At 43.6% G+C, this 21,365-nt stretch overlaps 1 protein-coding gene across 1 annotated transcript in view; it reads right to left on the reverse strand.

Moving 5' to 3' along the window:
- Positions 1-14,125: 14,125 nt before the first annotated feature.
- The window catches only part of LOC120909102 (homeobox protein MSX-2-like), a 30,539-nt gene continuing 23,299 nt past the window's right edge, over positions 14,126-21,365 (reverse strand). The window contains exon 2 of the mRNA XM_040320757.1: positions 14,126-15,104. Within this exon, the coding sequence (XP_040176691.1) occupies positions 14,689-15,104 (416 nt within the window). The 3' untranslated portion in view covers positions 14,126-14,688. The remainder of the gene's footprint in view (positions 15,105-21,365) is intronic.

The raw sequence follows: 21,365 nt of genomic DNA on the forward strand, positions 1-21,365 counted from the left end.
AGCGCGCAGCTGGCTGTGCAGCCGCAAGCTGTCACAGCGAGGTGCCCACACTTGTGATGCCGGCACCGGAGAGAACCGAGTGTTCAGGCAGCCGCATCGTTGGATCGTGGGACAGGTGAGTGGGTGTTTATTAAATGTCAGCAGCTACACTTTTTGTAGCTGCTGTCTATTGATAAACAAAAAAACAAGTGGAACTCCACTTTGGGCTAAATATCTGAATGCTCTGCCTTTATGAATAAGCTACTGTGGTGTAAACTCTGTTATATTCCTGTCTAGGTGTGGCAGTAAATGAATCAGACATGTTACAAAGACCAGAATTGCAACAGATGATTCTGTAAATACTGCATGTTTCCATTAAAACACATGGTGGTAGCTACCATGTACGTGTGTAAACCTGCCTAGTTTATCTGCCCATTGACGCTCACCCTCAGTCTGTTGATGCTTAAATGTTCTCCCACAAGTTACTACAGAATCTCTGTGCAGGGTGTTTTTTATGCTTTTTAATGCTGCATTAGGGGAAATCCACTTACTTCCTGTTTGGCCTGACAGTCATGAAATACCCAGAAAGTAAGCAGAATTGTTTCACTTGACAATGAAGACAGCAATACAATTCTGACAGAGGTTTTGACCCTTCCCCACTCTTTAAAAAAGTTTTTCCTGGAGATGAATATACATCCCCAACATTTTACAGGCATATCCCACTTTTAAGTACACAATGGAGTTTATTTACTAAAGTACCTCTTTTATAACCCTTACACCTAATTCTTAAAGTATAACTAATAACAAAACTTTTTTTTTTAGTGGAGTGGAGATAGATTAGAACATTAATTAGGTCTTTAATGCGGTCTGCATCCCCGTTAGGTTTAGATTCGCCATCTCTATTTGTCCTGTTTATCATTATCATCGAAAGTAAAAGAAAATCCCACATTTTGGGTTTGGGGGACACTAGATCCTGTCATCTGAGGGGCACCAATGTATTCCCTTAAAGGAGTTGTAAAGGAATTTTTTTTTTTGCTGAAATGACTGTTTACAGGGTATAGAGACATAATAGTTAACTGATTCCTTTTAAAAACGATTAAAAATAGATAAAAATAAATCATATAATGTGCCTGCAGTTTTTTAGTTTCGTTTTTGCATCTAGGTTCGTTTTTGCATGCTATGCTGTACCTGTGCTGGACAGAGCCATAGAGCAGCATTGGTTTGAAAAACGAAACTAAAAGCTCCCAGTACTGTGGTGATCAGGAAACAGACAACCAGGAAGTGTCCAAAACAGAGCAGAATTACAGCAACATCAGAGCAAAAACAAACAATGAGGACATGAAACCAGGAAATAGAGAACATTAGGAAGTTCAAAATATCCCAAGGGAAAACCTCATCCTAGATAAAAAAGAAGATTGCCAATTCAGAACAGGAATTACCAATCATCCTGAATTATAATGTACAACATAGGCAACTGGAGTCGATTTTTAAAAAATATTGGCCGATACTTAAAGCTGATAGCCAACTTCAGGGTATACTACCCAATGCACCGAGGGTGGTATACCGTAGAGCCCCCACGTTGAGAGATCTGGTGGCAAAAAGTGTTCCTGACCCACCCAACAAAGCGGATATCCGGATTTTCTGGCAAGGAAAAGGGTTCTTTCCTTGCAAACGCTGTTATGCGTGCAAGAAAACAAACAATAACGGACAAAAGTGTTCTAGTTTTACATCTAACACTACAACAAAAAAAAAAGAGTACAAAATAAAAAATCTGATAACCTGCAAAACTGAGGGAGTTGTGTATGTGCTCCAGTGCCCATGTTCCTTGCAGTACGTGGGATGCACAAAAAGACCAATGTGGAAGAGAATAAGGGAGCACATACAAAACATTGAAAAAGGCTTTTTGGAGCACAGTGTCTCACGACATTTTGAACAGTGCCACCAAAAAGAACCAAAAGGACTGCAATTTTGGGCCATTGACAAATGTATACCCCATTGGAGGGGGAGTCACAAAGTCAGGGAGCTTAGTAAATGTGAATCTCGGTGGATACACGAGATGGCTACCCTGTCCCCCAATGGCCTCAATATTGAGTTCGACCTCAATTGTTTTATTGCTGATTTCTGAGTATGGGCTATTATATATATAATTAGTTTGGAGTAATTGTATCAAATTTTAAAATATTTTTATTGTATTTTATAGATTTTTATTCTTGCATACTATTTTTTGGATTTCTTGGTTTCTGATCAATTGGTCCCCCTATTATTATTTATTGGGTAGAACCTTGAATGATCCATTTATTTAATTAATTTTTATTTACATGTATATATATCTGTATTTCTGTATATATGTCTATTATATGCAATACTATAGACACCCACTGTCAGGAAGGGCATGCCAGCACCCAAAATTGCGGCCATAGAGGTCGAGCTGGGTCTTCAGCTTCCACGGGAGCGCCGTTAGCGCATGTGCGCGCGCCCGTGCGCGTGTGCGCTCCCTTGCGCGCGCGCCCGTGCGCGCTCCCTTGCGCGCGCGCCCGTGCGCGTGCGCGCGCGTGCACGTGCACGTGCGGGCGCCGCGGCGTGCACTCTCTGAGTGTTTTTGGCGCCAGACAGGCTATTTAGGCTGGCCTCTTCTTGGACTCAGGTGCTGTCCGTTCTATAGCGTTTGGCTAACCTACCTAGTAACCTGTATCCTGTTTCCTGTACCGTTGACCCGACCCGGCTTGCCTTTGATATCCCTGCTCTCCGCCTGCACCGACCCAGCTTGTTTTGGACCCTGCTTTCGCCTACTGATTCTGCTACTCTGCTGCCAGCCCAATACCGACCCAGCCTGCCCTGTGACCTCGCTTCCGGCTTCCGCCTGTGTTCCAGACATATCCGATAGTGCATGACCCGGCTTGACCACTTCCTCTACCCGCTGACAGTTGCCTGGAACTACCACCTGCACCTGTGCCTCTCCGCTACCTGCTCAGCAACTCCGGCTTAGCGACTCACCAGCGATCCTGCAAGGCACTCGTGCGACTTTGTACTTTGGAGTCTCCTGTCCACTTTACCAGGAGCTCGGAGTCAGAGCTGCAAGGGAGGCCGTCTTCCGCACATCAGGCTCTTACCGTCAGGGGCGTGACAGTAACGGACAGCCATGACTGAGCCTGTGCGGGGACCCTCTCCTATGGACGAACTATGCCAGCATCTGGCCGAACTAACACGGGCAGTAAAGGACTTACAATCCGGCTATACCCAGCTGCAAGGACAAGTGCAAGCTTTATCTTCTGCTGCCCCAGGACCTGCATCTGCCTCTGCTGCCCACCAGGGGGCCTCTGCCACTCCGGCAGTTGTCATGCTTCCACCTGAACCCAGGGTCCCGACCCCAGAAAAATTCCTTGGAGATCGCAGTAAGTTTAGGTCCTTCAAGAATGCATGTGACCTATATTTTGTACTGCAGCCGCGCACCTTTTCCTTAGAGGCCACAAAGGTCGGCTTTGTAATCTCCTTGTTGCAAGGGGAACCGCAATCCTGGGCCCATCGTCACCTAGAACAGAAGTCCGAGTGTTTAACCGATGCAGCTTCATTTTTCACCGCCATGGCCCAGTTATACGAGGATCCCCAGCAGGCCGCCTCCGCTGAAGCGGCTCTTCACTCTCTCCAGCAAGGTCGCAGACCGGTGGAAGACTACGTCGGTGAATTTAGACGATGGGGCTTTGACACTGATTGGAACGATGTTGCATTACGCTCCCAGTTCCGCATGGGCCTCTCTGAGCCCCTTAAGGATGAAATAGCCCGTGTGGGAATGCCTTCCACCTTGACGGCCCTGTTTGACTTATCCATTCAGATTGATCGCCGGTTGAGAGAACGGAGATCAGAGAGGGCTGCGGGCCAGTCACGCCCGGTATGGATGCTACCACGGATTCCCAGCCCATTCAACCCTGCTCCACCGGTCCCAACTCCGACCACGTCCGACGCACCGGAGCCAATGCAGATCGGCCTACTTCGCCCTTCCCTCTCCTTCGAAGAACGTCAACGCCGCCGCCAGCAGAACCTGTGTCTGTACTGCGGAGGGTCAGGCCACTACGTAAGATCTTGTCCAGTCAAACCCCGTAAGTGCCTCTCAGTTACTTCACCCTCTGCAAATATGAACTTACCCAGCATTTCTGCTCACCTTGCTCTCTCCATCTCATTACAGCTGCCAGAAGGGACCATCCAGACGCCCGCCATAATTGACTCCGGGGCCTGCAGTTGTTTCGTGGACCTATCCTTTGCTGTGAAACACTGTATCCCGCTCCAACCCAAACCACAGAGACTCTCCGTCTACCTGGCCGATGGCTCCGTTATCAAGTCCGGGGCAGTTACTCATGAGACTGTCCCTCTATTAGCCACCATGGCTAACGGTCACAAAGAACTACTCCGATTGGATGCCATCGCCTCTCCTTTATTTCCGATTATTCTCGGCATGCCTTGGCTGAAAGTCCATAACCCCAGCATCGACTGGACCACAGATGAAATTAACTTCCGCTCACCCTACTGCCTTCAACACTGCCTTCCCACCCCTTGTGACCAGCCTTCCCTACTATGTCTTGATTCAGACTCTAAAGCTCGTCAACTGGTGCCTACAGTATACCACGACTTTTTGGACGTATTTAGTAAGAAAGGGGCAGAGACGCTCCCTCCCCATCGTTCCTATGATTGTCCAGTCGACCTCCTCCCCGGAGTTGAAGTTCCCTTTGGCCGGATTTTCCCCTTATCTGAAAATGAACTGGTAGCCCTTAAGGACTATGTGGATGAGAATCTGAAAAAAGGGTTCATCCGCCCTTCCACGTCCCCGGCTGGTGCGGGTATCTTCTTCGTGGAAAAGAAGGACCACTCCTTACGTCCATGTATAGACTACCGCGAGCTAAACAAAATTACGGTCAAAAACCGTTACCCCCTGCCGTTAGTGCCTGAACTTTTCCAAAGACTTGGTGCTGCCCTCATTTTTACTAAGCTGGATCTTCGGGGTGCTTATAATTTGATCCGTATACGGGAGGGTCATGAATGGAAGACTGCCTTCCGTACACGTTTTGGGCATTTTGAGTACCTGGTGATGCCCTTCGGACTTTGCAATGCCCCCGCCACGTTCCAGCACTTTATCAATGATGTCTTTCGAGATTTCCTGGACCTGTTTGTTGTGGTGTACCTTGATGATATACTAATTTTTTCTTCCTCCTTAGTTGACCATCGCAGACACGTCAGAAATGTTCTGGCCCGCCTTCGACAACATGGACTTTACGCCAAGGCTGAAAAGTGCGAATTCGAACGCCAGAGCATCCAATTTTTGGGCCTGATTATATCCACTGAGGGTATCAAGATGGACCCTCAAAAAGTCGCAGCCATCCTGGATTGGCCAGCTCCCAGTGATAAGAAAGGCATCCAACGTTTCGTAGGTTTTGCGAACTTTTACAGAAAATGTATCAAGGGTTTCTCAGCAATCATCTCCCCCATCACCCAGTTCACCAAGCAAGGCGTCAGGTTCCAGTGGTCTTCTGAGGCCCAAACTGCTTTCGAGACCCTGAAAAAGTTATTTACCTCCGCATCTGTCTTGAAACACCCTGATTTGGCCCAACCATATGTTCTTGAGGTGGATGCGTCAGAGACGGCAGTCGGGGCCATACTTTCCCAGAGACAGGGACCTAAAGCTCTGTTGTACCCTGTCGCCTTCTTCTCTCGTAAATTGTCCAGTGCGGAGAAGAACTACGATGTCGGGGATCGCGAACTCCTAGCGATCAAAGCGGCCTTAGAAGAATGGAGGTATCTTCTGGAAGGGGCCGCACACCCAATATTAATCTACACGGACCATAAGAACCTTGAATATCTGAGAACGGCAAAGAGACTAAAACCACGGCAGGCCAGATGGGCACTTTTTTTTTCCCGATTCACCTTTCATTTGACATACAGACCAGGATCAAAGAACATAAAACCAGATGCGTTGTCACGCATGTTTAGCAAACCTCAAGAAACTTCCCCGCCCGATACAATCTTGTCTCCTGGCAACTTTCTTCTGTTGCAAGGAAACTTAATCAATCAAATTAAGCAAGCTTCAGTAGGTAACCCTTCCCCACTCGGGACCGTTCTGTTGGCAAGGGATGGGCTACTCTGGCACGGAGACAAGGTCTTTGTGCCAGAAAGCCTGCGAGTCCCCACCTTGGGGTTGTGCCACGACCACAAGCTTGCGGGACATTTTGGTACGAATAAGACGTCCGAACTGTTGCAACGAACATTCTGGTGGCCCGAGATACAGAAAGACTGTAAAAAGTATGTGGAGTCATGTACCACGTGTATCCGTAACAAGAACAGCAGGTCTAAGGCCTGGGGCCTACTCAAGCCACTGTCGGTTCCAAGCAGACCGTGGCAGATGATTTCCATCGATTTTATTGTGGAGTTGCCGCCATCCGGGGGCTATAATACCATCTTTGTGGTCGTTGACCGCTTATCCAAGATGGCCCACTTTCTACCTATGAAAGGCACTCCTTCTGCACAGGAGACCGCACAGGTCTTCATCAAAGAAATCATAAGACTTCACGGAGCACCGGCAAACATAGTCTCCGACAGAGGGGTCCAGTTCACCTCTAGGTTCTGGAGGTCATTATGTGAATCCCTGGGGATCGAACTTTCATTTTCATCAGCTTACCATCCGCAGACGAATGGACAGACGGAGAGGACCAATCAGACTCTCGAACAATATCTTCGCTGTTTTTCTTCTTTCTCCCAAGACGATTGGATGCACTTACTTCCTCTGGCCGAATTCGCCTATAACAACTCCTCCCACTCTGCCACCAAGCAATCGCCCTTCTTTGCAAATTATGGGTTTCACCCATCCTTTTTGTTCAACTCGATTCCTGAATGCTCAGTACCTGCCGTCCTTGAAACAGTGGACTTCTTTAATACCAACAACAAAGTGTTACAGGAAACAATGGCCAAGACCCAGGCTTACAACAAAGAAGTTTTTGATAGAAGGAGAAGAGGGGAATTAATACTAGATCCAGGCGACCAAGTTTGGTTGGCAACCACTAATCTGAAACTCGCTTGTCCCTCGAAAAAGTTAGGACCTAAGTTTCTGGGACCATTCCCTGTGAAGAGGCGAATCAATAATGTCGCTTATGAACTCGAGTTACCAGACTCCTTAAGGGTCCATCCCGTATTCCATGTAACCCTGCTAAAACCTGCTGTGTCTAATCCATTCCCTGATCGAGACGTTGGCCCACCTGAACCTGTGCTTGTGAACGGCGAGGAAGAATTTGTAGTAGAAGCGGTACTAGATTGCAGAAGAAGGAGGAATCAGGTTCAATACCTAATCAAGTGGCAGGGATACGGACCGGAGAACAACTCGTGGGAACCGGAAGACAATATTCACGCCCAAAGGCTCGTTCAAGCTTTCAAGAACTCTCATCCTGACAAGTTGGCTAGATTGGGCATCCGGAGGCTGCCCATTAGGAGGGGGCAATGTCAGGAAGGGCATGCCAGCACCCAAAATGGCGGCCATAGAGGTCGAGCTGGGTCTTCAGCTTCCACGGGAGCGCCGTTAGCGCGCGTGCGCGCTCCCATGCGCGTGCGTGCTCCCTTGCGCGCGCCTGTGCGCGTGCGCGCGCGTGCACGTGCGGGCGCCGCGGCGTGCACTCTCTGAGTGTTTTTGGCGCCAGACAGGCTATTTAGGCTGGCCTCTTCTTGGACTCAGGTGCTGTCCGTTCTATAGCGTTTGGCTAACCTACCTAGTAACCTGTATCCTGTTTCCTGTACCGTTGACCCGACCCGGCTTGCCTTTGATATCCCTGCTCTCCGCCTGCACCGACCCGGCTTGTTTTGGACCCTGCTTTCGCCTACTGATTCTGCTACTCTGCTGCCAGCCCAATACCGACCCAGCCTGCCCTGTGACCTCGCTTCCGGCTTCCGCCTGTGTTCCAGACGTATCCGATAGTGCATGACCCGGCTTGACCACTTCCTCTACCCGCTGACAGTTGCCTGGAACTACCACCTGCACCTGTGCCTCTCCGCTACCTGCTCAGCAACTTCGGCTTAGCGACTCACCAGCGATCCTGCAAGGCACTCGTGCGACTTTGTACTTTGGAGTCTCCTGTCCACTTTACCAGGAGCTCGGAGTCAGAGCTGCAAGGGAGGCCGTCTTCCGCACATCAGGCTCTTACCGTCAGGGGCGTGACACCCACTAGATGGTGGTGTGTTTCAACCAAATATGACTTGTGGTTGTTACGATATGTTAATTCACCACTTGAGGCAGTATGTATATAAGGCCTGGTTTTATTAGTATTTTAAACATAACAGAATTGGTTTTAACCCTTTCATGCCTATGCCTATGTATGACATTTGGTGTTTACAAGTTAAAATCCATATTTTTGGCTAGAAAATTACTTAGAACCCCCAAACATTATATATATATTTTTAGCAGAGAATCTAGAGAATAAAATGGCGATTGTTGCAATATTTTATGTCATACGGTATTTGTGCGGCGGTGTTTTAAACACAACTTTTTGGGAAAAATTTACTTTCATGAATTTTAAAAAAATGAAAAAGTAAAATTAGCCCAATTTTTTTGCATAATGTGAAAGATGATGTTATGCCGAGTAAATAGATACCAAGCATGACACGCTTTATAATTGCACGCACTCGTGGAATGGCGACAAACTACGGTAACTAAAAATCTCCATAGGCGACGCTTTAAACTTTTTTTACGGTTACCAGGTTAGAGTTACAGAGTAGGCCTAGTGCTATAATTATTGCTCTCGCTCTTACGATCGCGGCGATACCTTACATGTGTTATTTGAACACCGTTTTCATATGCGGGCGCGACTTCCGTATGCGCTTTCTTTGCTGCGCAAGCTCGCGGGGAGGGGGGCGCTTTAAAAAATTTTTTTTTTTGTTTTCTTATTTATTTATTTATTTTTTCTAATATTACATTTTTTTTTTTTTTTTTTTTTACATTTTGATCACTTTTATTGCTGTCACAAGGAATGTAAACATCCCTTGTGACAGCAATAGGTCGTGACAGGTACTCTTTATGGAGGGATCGGGGTCTAAAAGACCTCCGAGCCCTCCTTTGCACTTCAAAGTATTCAGATCGCCGAAAACGGCGATTCTGAATACTGTGTACTTTTTTAAATCCGGCGCCATTGGCAGCCGAGAAACCCGGAAGTGACGTCATGACGCCGCTTCCGTGGTTTCAATGCGCACACTGAATCAAAGCCGTTTACGGCTTTGTTTCAGAGCGCGCCGAGACGCTGGAGGCGCCGGATCGTGGATCGGGTCTCCCGGTGGGACGGGAGGCCCGGTCAGAGCGGCGAGAGGCGGCGGGAGGGGGGGGATGTCCCCTCCCGCTCCTCCGGCATAACAACCGAGCGGCTTTTAGCCGCATCGGTTGTTATGTTTGGAAAGCCGATCGCCCGCTCTAAACAACGGTACCGGGATGATGCCTGCGGCTGCAGGCATCATCCCGGTACAACCCCTGAAAGCCGAGGACGCATATATGCGTACGCTCGGCGTGAAAGGGTTAAAATGTTCTTAAATGTTTTTCCATATATTGCAATATTAAAAAGTTTGTATAATTTCACAATTGTTATATGCTGTGGAAGTCAGCCGACAATGATGTGAATGATCTATCCTCCGCTCTTGCCTCCATTGCCAGCATGTATAAATAGACAGCTGACATGGTCACATGGCAACCCATGAATAAGTCACGTGTCCAGTGACGATACGCGTGGGGGAGGAGCCTAAGTGACGCGATTGATGGGAGAATCGTCCCAGTGAGGAGATCGCAAGCACTGAGCGGCGTTTGACTCTACAGCTGAGCTTTTTGACTAACAAGTGTATCGTGAGTGCAATCGCCGTATTGCCTGTATTATTTATCTCCTTTAAAGTTATTTGCACCATGTGGTTTTCTTTCTCTCCTTTTATGAGCGGTTTCGCTGAAGGAAAAGGAAATTGAAGAGGTGAAGTTTATTTGTATTGTCTGCTATAGGATCCCTCATCACAGGATTCAATTTGTTTTCTCCCTTATCACAGTGACTGTGCAGTGTGTCTTTCTTCCAAGGAAGTTGTTGTTATGCTGATCCTTCACGGGACTGTTATAATACTTGGCACTTATATTCATTTATTCTGCTTAATTGCATGTCATATGTTTATTTGCACTTATTTGCACTTTGATGCCTAATATAGGGGATCTCTTATGCACTATTGTATATTATTATAAGTTAATATCAGCGCAGCACCCATTTTTCACATTTATTTTTTGGTTTCGTACACCTTTATGTGTTTTGCAGCTATATTATTTATTTATTTATTGTAGTATTTTTTCTTGAATTATTTATTAGTAGCGCTGTAGTATCTACCTTTTACATTTAGAAATAGAGAACATGTTCTCTATTTCCTCGTTAGTCAACGGGGAAAGTTGGCTCGCCGAGATCCTCGGCGGCTTCACAAGGAACTCAACGAGCAAAACGATGTGTTTTGCCCGTCGAGTTCCTCGGACGTGTGTACGAGGCCTGACAGGGTTTCTAGCCTCCCCTACTCTACTGAAGAAAAGCATTTTCATTCCTGTCTGTGTTGCTGTTGGAGAGTTAAAGGGATTGTTAAGCCACTATAATCTATTCATGCCATCCCCTCTGTTATATATTATGTGTGCCAGTGTCTGATCTATATAAAAAAAAATATATATATAAGAGAGGCTGGGATGAATATATTATAGTTTTTAAAGCAGCAGGGGGGGAAGGGGCGGGCACTGTCATGAGCAGACAGACAGGAAGGGAGGGGGAGAGGAGGACAGAGAAGAACAGAGCAGGGCTGCGGATGACGGAGGCACGTAAACTGACACAGTGTCAGAGCTCAGCAGCCATGATAAACCGTGGTCAGTTTACAAGGGGAGGGCAGAACCAGGTAGGCTCAGCCAGGTTTTTTAGGTGCTACAGGGGGCCAAATTACACAGCACAAGCACTCTGCTGTGTAACATGCTTAGGGGAACAGGTTTTTTAGGGAAACAAACACTTTAACCTTACTTCCTGCCTGGTAAAATGCTGTTAGCAGGAATTTCTATTCTAAACCTTGCTCACTCTATCCACAACTATATAAGAAAAAAGTTTTGGCTGGACATACGCTATAAAGTTAGTTTTACTCCTTTATTTTACTCATTTTCACAACAAAAGAAGTTTATCATACTGATAATGGAACCAAAGTTTAATTGAACCAAAATGTACAACAACATAATTTAGTGACAAAAACTCTGTGCAGAAAATAATATGTCAAATGCTAACAATCTGAATATAATGGCCTTTAGTCCTCCTGTAGTAAGGCACTAAGGGATTGATTTATAAAGCAGTGATAGCGCCAAACATTCTCTGCTGGTGAATCAATCACTCTAATTTAAAACACATGCATTAGGAAGATTCATATGCAGTGAATGCTTGCTGTCTGTCAGATTCACCACCCCTACTGTGTCTTTCAAGAACTAAAATGAAATTCTTGGTCATAGTTTACCTCCATTATTAACTAAGGTCCTCTGGTCAACTATTATATTTAGTATAATTACCTGGGCTGCAGGAAGTTTACGGACAGATAACCAATTAGACAGCCCACACTGATAATAATGATTTAAGAAGCATCTCAAGCTTTGATAACTTTGTATGTTTGTGCTACACATTTCGGATTAGCATCACATTGGCTGCACTGATACGCATACAGTATGAGGGTTTGCCACAGATCAATATGTACAGTACAGTGCAACAGTCACAGTACAGTTTTGAATGTGTGCTTGTGTCATCATCAACAGCACCAGACACCTTGTTGGCTACTCCATAGACAGCAGATACAACTAAAAAGTAACCCACCTGTACCACCTAGGGTTGCCACTTTTTTTTAAGCCAAACCCGAACACTTTTAGTATACACTGTAGGATTGTAACAGACCTGGGACACCTTTGGGTGCACCGAAAAGAATAGTAATGTGGCATAATAATGCAGGACAGTCCAAGTTTTGAATCACGTGTCCGGGTTTCAGTCCACCTGAAAACCAAACACATGATTCAAAACCCAAACAGGTGGCAACCCTAGTACCACCATGTACGGTTGCAAGAACAAGTATGTGAACCCTTTTGGAATGATATGGATTTCTGCACAAATTGGTCATAAAATGTGATCTGATCTTCATCTAAGTCACAACAATAGACAATCACAGTCTGCTTAAACTAATAACACACAAAGAAATTAAATGTTACCATGTTTTTATTGAATACACCATGTAAACATTTACAGTGCAGGTGGAAAAAGTATGTGAACTCCTAGACCATAAGTGATCAACCTGTGGCCCTCCAGCTGTTGCGAAACTACAAGTCCCATCATGCCTCTGCCTTTGGGAGTAATGATTGTAACTGTCAGTGGCTTGCAATGACTCATGGGAATTGTAGTTCTGCAGCAGCTGGAGGGCCACAGGTTGAGCACCCATGCCCTAGACTAATGATATCTCCAAAAGCTAATTGGAATGAAGTGTCAGCCAACTGGAATCCAATCAATGAGATGAGATTGGAGGTGTTGGTTACAGCTGCTCTGCCATATAAAAAACACACACCAGTTCTGGGTTTGCTTTTCACAAGAAGCATTGCCTGATGTGAATGATGCCTTGCACAAATGAGCTCTCAGAAGACCTACGATTAAGAATTGTTGACTTGCATAAAGCTGGAAAGGGTTATAAAAGTATCTCCAAAAGCCTTGCTGTTCATCAGTCCACGGTAAGTCAAATTGTCTATAAATGGAGAAAGTTCAGCACTGCTGCTACTCTCCCTAGGAGTGGCCGTCCTGTAAAGATGACTGCAAGAGCACAGCACAGATTGCTCAATAAGGTGAAGAAGAATCCTAGAGTGTCAGCTAAAGACTTACAAAAGTCTCTGGCATATTCTAACATCCCTGTTAGCGAATCTACGATACACAAAACACTAGACAATAATGGATTTCATGGGAGGATACCACAGAGGAAGCCACTGCTGTCCAAAAAAAATATTGCTGCACGTTTACAGTTTGCACAAGAGCACCTGGATGTTCCACAGCAGTTCTGGCAAAATATTCTGTGGACAGATGAAACCAAAGTTGAGTTGTTTGGAAGAAACACACAACACTGTGTGTGGAGAAGAAGAGGCACAGCACACCAACATCAAAACCTCATCCCAACTGTGAAGTATGGTGGTGGGGGAATCATGGTTTGGGGCTGCTTTGCTGCATCAGGGCCTAGGCGGATTGCTGTCACCAAAGGAAAAATAAATTTCCCAAGTTTATCAAGACATTTTGCAGGAGAACTTAAGGTCATCTGTCCACCAGCTGAAGCTCAACACAAGATGTGTGTTGCAACAGGACAATGACTCAAAGCATAGAAGTAAATCAACAGAAAGGCTTAAACAGAAGAAAATACACCTTCTGGAGTGGCCCAGTCAGAGTCCTGACCTCAACCCGATTGAGATGCTGTGGCATGACCTTAAGAAAGCAATTCACACCAGACATCCCAAGAATATTGCTGAACTAAAACAGTTCTGTAAAGAGGAATGGTCAAGAATTACTCCTGAATGTTGTGCATGTCTGATCTGCAACTACAGGAAACGTTTGGTTGAAGTTATTGCTGCCAAAGGAGGTTCAACCAGTTATTAAATCCAAGGGTTTACATACTTTTTCCACCTGCGCTGTGAATGTTTACATGGTGTGTTCATTAAAAACATGGTAACATTTAATTCTTTGTGTGTTATTAGTTTAAGCAGATTGTGATTGTCTATTGTTGTGACTTAGGCCCCGTATACACGACACACGGCAGAATTCAGCCAGAAACTCGATTGGAGCTGAATTCTGCCGAGAAACCCGGCGTGTGTACACTTTCAGCCGAGGAAGCCGACAAGTTCCTCGTCGAGCCAAATAGAGAACATGTTCTCTATTTCCTTGTTGTTCAATGGGGAAAGTTGGCTCGCCGAGATCCTTGGTGGCTTCACACAGAACTCGACGAGCAAAACGATGAGTTTTGCCCGTCGAGTTCCTCAGACGTGTGTACGGGGCCTGAGATGAAGATAAGATCACATTTTATGACCAATTTGTGCAGAAATCCATATCATTCCGTTCACATACTTTTTCTTGCAACTGTATCACCCGTCGAGTTTCTTGGTCGTGTGTACGAGGCCTCGGGTATAGTTGTCAACAATTAGAGAACAAAATGACCTAAGAGGGAAGGAATGTTATTAGAGTTAACAGACGACTGCACGTTATCTACAGTACTTTTGCCCAGGCTACCTAAAACAGCAAATCATTTCACAGCAAAGCATTTTTTGAGTAAACGGTACAACCAAATCTCTGTGCTTCTTGTGGTAAATAATAAATGTACAAAACAATGCTAAAAAATATTAACCCCTTTACTCTTTTGGTTCCTGCAGCATTGCTGGATTGTTGTTGAAGAAAAGGCACCTAAGAGTAAAGTGCTTTCTATAGCGTCATTGTCATATTAGTTTATATCAAATATTATTCCATCATGACATTGTATTTTGTGACTACTGCGCATTCAGAAAGTCATATTGAATATTTTTGTTAAATCTGTATGCTAGTCACCCTGGAGATAGGGGTAGGATATGTAGTTCTCTTAGTTTTCAGTATTATAGGCCTTACAACACCCAAGAGATACCCAGTTTATCTAATACTTTGCTCATTTTCAATGTCTTTATGATAAGTAATACATTCCATATGTGACTGGAGTTGTGAACAATCCTGGAACAGGCATGGGAGGTCTCTGGAAAGAGTTAAGATGTCCATAAGGTGAAGTGGACCCTAACTGGGCAGTTAAAGGAAACGGAAGAGCAAAGGAGGGTAGTAATGGCTTGGCAGCCATTTTTAGCTTCTCTATTTCAGCCTCTTGAAGCCTCTTTGCTTTGGCTCTTCTGTTTTGAAACCAGATCTTTACTTGTGTCTCTGTGAGGTTCAAAGAGCTTGAAAATTCAGCTCTTTCAGCAATAGAAAGGTATTGCTTCTGTCGAAATTTCCTTTCCAAGGCCAACAACTGAGAAGTGGTGAATGGAGTTCTTGGCTTTCTGTTATTCTTGTGCTTCCTCAAAGTGCATGGTGGAGGGCTTGGATGTCCTATGGAGAAGCAGAGAATTATAAGTTACACTACTGGGTACCTATATGTTAATTTCACGAATAAAACGTGTAACAGTGATCCATTTAAAAGCATAATTGACAACTATATTGGTTTAAAAATAATAAACACAGAAAGTATTTCACCTCATTCTGGTAGGTTTACAAAAACAGCGGTACAAAATATCCATCAATAACACATTTCTTTATTCTCCCTTATATTTATATGCTATTTCTTTGTATATGGGCTTCACCCCTACTATTGGTTGTATATTTGCACTTAACCTCAGTCTAATTGTGAGCACTGGGTTTTAGTTAGACATGTGCATTTGTTTTCGTCCGAATGCATTTTTGTCCGAATGACGGGTATTTTCGTTATCGTTTTAACAAACGAAAACGAACACGCAGAATCCTAAATCCGAAAGATCCGACATAAAAAAATGCTTTATTTTCATTTTCGTTGCTACAACAGCTCGATATAGATAGAAGATTATTATTTTTTTTTCTCTCCACGAGGGTGAGGGGGATAGCGGAAAGTTGAGGTAGAAGAGAGATGAAAAACTAGGAGGATATAGGATAGACCCATATTGTTGTTTTTGTTGTTATTGTTGTTAATGTAATGTTGTGTTCATTTTAAATGTGATATTTTTTATATGCTTATTGGAAATATAATGAAAGCTATATTTGTGTAAAGAAAAATTGAATAAAACAAATTTAAAAACAAAACTATAATATCCACATCTCCCCCACTGTAATATCCACATTTCCCCCACTGTATATACGATTGTCTGCTTGTTTACCACTACACAAGCAGGCAGATCCACGAGCAGTTGAGGCGGTTGATGATGATGTCAGCACGCTGCTCAACCAAGGCTGCCGCCAGGGGGGAACCAAGATGGCTGCCGCTCCGGAGCTAGGCCGAAGCCACGGCCTTTCCTATGGGCTCAATCTGAGGATCGGCACACCGCGCGATCCACGGATTGAGAGGCGAGAGCCAGATGCAGCCATAAAAAAAACACATCTTTGTTCGCGAGCCATAGGGTTCTGACCTATGGCTTATGGTGTCTGTCGAAAGTTCTAAGAAGATTCGACAAGCAGCTAAACTGTACGACGCTGCAATGGTACATTTTCGGTTGAATGCTCGGGCCATAGGCTATAGAAGAATTCTAATATTAGTTGACTAGTAATAATAATTCATAAATATAATTTTTACTAGTGTCATACAACATTAGAATTCTTCTATAGCTTGTAGGTGGAACATTCGACCGGAAATGTATGATTGCGGCATCGTACAATTTAGCTGCTCCGTCGAATCTTTGACATACACCATAAGCCTTCAATTGACAGATTCAACCTTTTTCAGATTTTCGGACGAATGCATTTTATAACAAAACAAAATAAATAAAAATGAATTTTGTGAGTAAATAAATAAAGAAATTCCGAAATGAAATATTTCAGTGTGCACATGTCTAGTTTTAGTGTATATTGTGGATACTTTGTGCAGAAGTTCCTCACAATGGGTTTTGATCCCAAGGCTGATTACACAGGAGGATCATTTGTCTATGGATTTATATCCACTCTGGATGTTTTGTGTGGGTTTGCTGTCATGGAACACATCACCACAGTTCCCAGAAATGATGTTCTCAGGGGGTTCCCAGTATTCAGTAACATACCATCTATACATAGCTATTTTTGTAAGTAATACTTTAGGGGAGCTTCCAAATCCAATCGTTATAGTTTTTTTTTTTTACTTTATTTGATTACTTAGACATTTATGCATCTCATTGCAGAACTTACACCACGTGCTTGCTCCTGAAGAGTGGCTAAAAGCCATGAAACGCATCGAGCCAATAGATGCCGTGTGCAATACCAAATACATTTATTTTTATACATTTTATCCTTAAGAATATACAGATTTTCATAGTGTTATTCAGGTGTTACCAATTACTTTAGAGACTGGAGCTTACAGGTCATACAGGTATCATCTGTAATATATAATACAATATATATATATATACGGTATCTCTATGCATTTGTTGGAATTTTTTTATTATGTAAAATTGTTTTGTACTTAACTGTATACTAATACAATTATTATATATACAGTATATATCCATATGTACAAATATAAAATAAATAAAAAAATCAAATATGTACTCATTATCCAACTTATTTTGCTACTGCATACTTCACTCAAGTCTTTTTACTGCTTGTTTTTTTTTATAACAAATGGCATAAATTTTATCTGTGATTTATCTACCAAGGAATTTGCAATTTTTTTTCTGTATTTGGATATTAAGCAACCTCTCTGCAACTTTAAAGGTCCAGTCTACCCTAAGTGATCTGTTAAAAAACATCTTACTGAATCCTTTGCAACACTGTTTATTATGTATTTCTTAATGGCTATCTATAAAAAAAAAATATTTAAACATTCATTTAATCAAGGGGTTGTAAAGGATCCCCCCCCCTAAATAGCTTCATTTACCTTAGTGCAGTCCTCCTTCACTTACCTCATACTTTGATTTTGCTTTTAAATGTCCTTATTTCTTCTGATAAATCCTCACTTCCTGTTCTTCTGCCTGTAACTACACACAGTAATGCAAAGCTTTCTCCCTGGTTTGGAGAAAGCCTCTTGAGGGGGGAGGGGCAAGCAGGAGTGTCAGGACGCCCACTAACACACAGCTCCTTTCTCTATCTGCAAAGTAGAGAGTGTCCTGACTTGCCTGCTCGCCCCCTCCCCCCTCAAGAGGCTTTCTCCACACCAGGGAGAAAGCCTTGCATTACGGTGTGTAGTTACAGACAGAAGAACAGGAAGTGAGGATTTCTCAGAAGAAATAAGGACATTTAAAAGCAAAATCGAAGGATGAGGTAAGTGAAGGAGGACTGCACTAAGGTAAAGGAAGCTATTTAGGGGGGAAAAAAACCTTTACAACCCCTTTAAGCTCCATATAATATGATAGGGGTATCTTTTCAACCCATTTTAATAAAGTTTCAATGGGTTATAGTGCTAGACCATTATTTCAAAGAAAAAAACATTCCCCTCTGGATGATCTATGTACATTGCAGGAATTTTGACCACTTGCCGCCCGTATAACTAACTAATATGGCAGCAAGGTGGCACTGCTGCGCTGGTTCACATACAGTACCTAGTACGTTATCTGACACTTCTGGGTCTGTGTCTGGTATGTGCATCATCCAGCACAGAGGCAAATGTCCGATGGAGCCTACACACGGTCAGAATATCCGACCAAAAGCTCACATCGAGCATTTGTTGTCGGAAATTCCATAAGTCACTGCCTTACAATTAGTAGAAGCATTGTCAGCATGCCGTGTTTGCACCTTTACCTTGACTTTTGCACCTTTAGCCTTTGGGCTGCCTATCAAGTCTATCAGATTGGTAACCCAAAGGGCAGGAAAAGGAACTTGCATGCCAGGCTCACAATGCCACTGCCAATTGAAGAAATCTGCTTATTATGAATGTGTATGTATAGACACCATCAATGTTTTTCTAGGTATAGGTATATTTGCCTGACTGTCACAATAGGTTTTTATTTCATTTTATTTTTGTCTTTTGGTTGAACTCGATGGACATGAGACTTTTTTCAACCTGACTTACTATGCAATTTGTGCTTCTTTTGTAGCAATACAAATGAACCCAAAAGTCAATATTATTTCATAGTGTAATTGTAATGACTTTACTTACCTTTCATTACAATAGAAATTAAAAAAATATATATATATAACTTGATGCTGCGGTACTATGAATTAGTAATTGCTATTTAACATGTCAGGATTTTCTGACCTTTAACCTCCCTGGCGGTATGATTCTTTCAGAAAAAACATGCTGAAAGCGGTACCATTATTTGCAAGGAAATTTGGCGTTTTATATTGTAGGTCTGTAATTTTTAGAAATAACTCACTTAAATCTGACCAAACAAGATTCTAATAGGCATCCCGGGTATGACATTTTTTTAAAAACAAAATTATAAATTATAATATAATAAATAATTATAAATAATTATAACAAATAATAATATAATTATAATAAAAATTATTCAATAATGTAATCAAATTAAAATCACTGAAATTTGCTCAGTTGCAGAATTGTTGCTGTCATTATTTTTTTTTTTTTATGACAATTTTCCCCACAAATCGCTATCGCACAATTCTGCAAGTGATTATAATTTATTATCGCTGTTTTTTAGCTGATCTAAAACTATTTTTGACATAAAGGGACACTTTTGGTTGCTATGGACAATCTACAGTTTGCAGGGAGAAAGAAACGTTTTTATTATATAAAATGACATGCATGACATAGGACAGACCACTAGGGACAGGGGGGGTGTGTTTTTTTTACATACAGTACTGTAATCTATAAGATTACAGTATACTGTATGTAAGGTGTTTGTTTACGTTTTTGAATTTGGCGCCGTTCTCCGTCCCCGTGCGTCGTAACGTCGCAGGGAACGGAGATCGGCGTCACACGGAGGCACTATGTGAATCGAGCGAGGTCCCGCTCGCTCACACAGCGCGGTGGCATCGCTGGATCCAGGGACAAGGTAAGTAAAAAGTGCCTGTGGATTCAGCGAGGCGAGCCGAGACTGACTCGGGGTTACCGATCGTAGCAGGAAAATCTAACCCCGAGTCAGTCTCGGGAAGACCGCCAGGGAGGTTAAAGCCCTGTACACACGGCCGGGAATCCCATCAGGAAAAAAAACGTTGGTTTTCCTGACGGGATTCCTGGCAAGTTTGCCTTGCAAAGCCGTGTATACAGACACTGTTCTTTTGAATGGCAAGAACGCGTTGACGTCATCGACTACGACGAGCCGGTGTCTCATCACATTCGATGCCATCGCCGCCATCTTGCTACACCCCACACCAAGCTTGTATGCTACCGCGCATGAGTCAAATGCGAGCTTGCATGGTTTTTCACTGCATACAGACGACCGGTTTACTCGGCAGGAAACACCATTTTCCCGTCGGATTCCCATCGGTTTTCGTGACGGGAAAACTGCTAGGGAGCATACACACGGCCAGGATTCCTGGCCCAAAGCTCTCCTGGCAGTTTTCCTGACGGGAAAACCGGTCGTATGTACGAGGCTTCAGGCTTAAAGCGGAGGTTCACCCTAAATTACAACTTTGGCTGTCTAAAACCACCAGCCATTGATAGTAATGATTCCATTTTTTTTTAATCGCCGTCCTTACCTTTGTACCCGAGCCTTTTGTGAGCTGTCACTCACTTTTCCCCGCCGTCAACACTGCACATGCGCAGGATAGAGTGGTGAATGCTGGGACGTCAGCATTCATTGCATCCCGGAAGGAACAGCAGCTGGGCTTCACAGTGCCCACAGTAAAGATGGAAACGTCCATCACGGATTTTTAAAAGATCTTCTTTTCTGGCGATTAGTAAGGGAGCGGTCTAAAAGACTGGGACAGATGAGTGATAACTTTTACAAGGTAAGAGTGGCAGAAGCCAAAAAACCCGCGGAACCCCCGCTTTAACCTCCTTGGCGGTATCCCCGAGCGTGACTCGGGGTGGTTTTTCCATGTTAGGATCGGTATCCCCAAGTCACGCTCGGGGTAGATGTGCAGAGCGTGCAGTGGCGCGGCTTACCTTCTCACTGAATCCACAGGCTTGGTTTACTTACCTTGTCCCTGGATCCAGCAATGCATCCCCGCTGTGTGAGCGAGCGGCGTCCTCGCTCGATTCACAGTGTCCCCGTGTGCCGCCGATCTCCGTTCCCTGCGATGTTACAACGCACGGGGGCGGAGAATGGCGCCAAATTCAAAAAAGTAAACAAACACATTACACACAGTATACTGTAATGTTACAGATTACAGTACTGTATGTAAAAAATACACACCCCCTTGTCCCTAGTGGTCTGCTCAGTGCCCTACATGTTCTTTTATATAATAAAAACTGTTCTTTCTCCCTGCAAACTGGAGATTGTCCATAGCAACCAAAAGTGTCCCTTTATGTCAAAAATGGTTTTAGAGCAGCTAGAAAACAGCGATAATAAATTATAATCACTTGCAGAATTGAGCGATAGCGATTTGTGGGGAAATTCGTAAAAAAAAATAAAAGTAGTGACAATTCTGCAACTGAGCAAATTTCAGTGATTTTGAGTTGATTACATTATTGAATATTTTTTATTATAATTATATTATTATTTGTTATAATTATTTATAATTATTTATTATATTATAATTTATAATTTTGTTTTTTTTTTAAAAATCATACCCGGGATGCCTACTACACTCTTG

Source organism: Rana temporaria, chromosome 8, assembly GCF_905171775.1.
Source record: "Rana temporaria chromosome 8, aRanTem1.1, whole genome shotgun sequence".
Taxonomy (NCBI): Eukaryota; Metazoa; Chordata; class Amphibia; order Anura; family Ranidae; genus Rana; species Rana temporaria.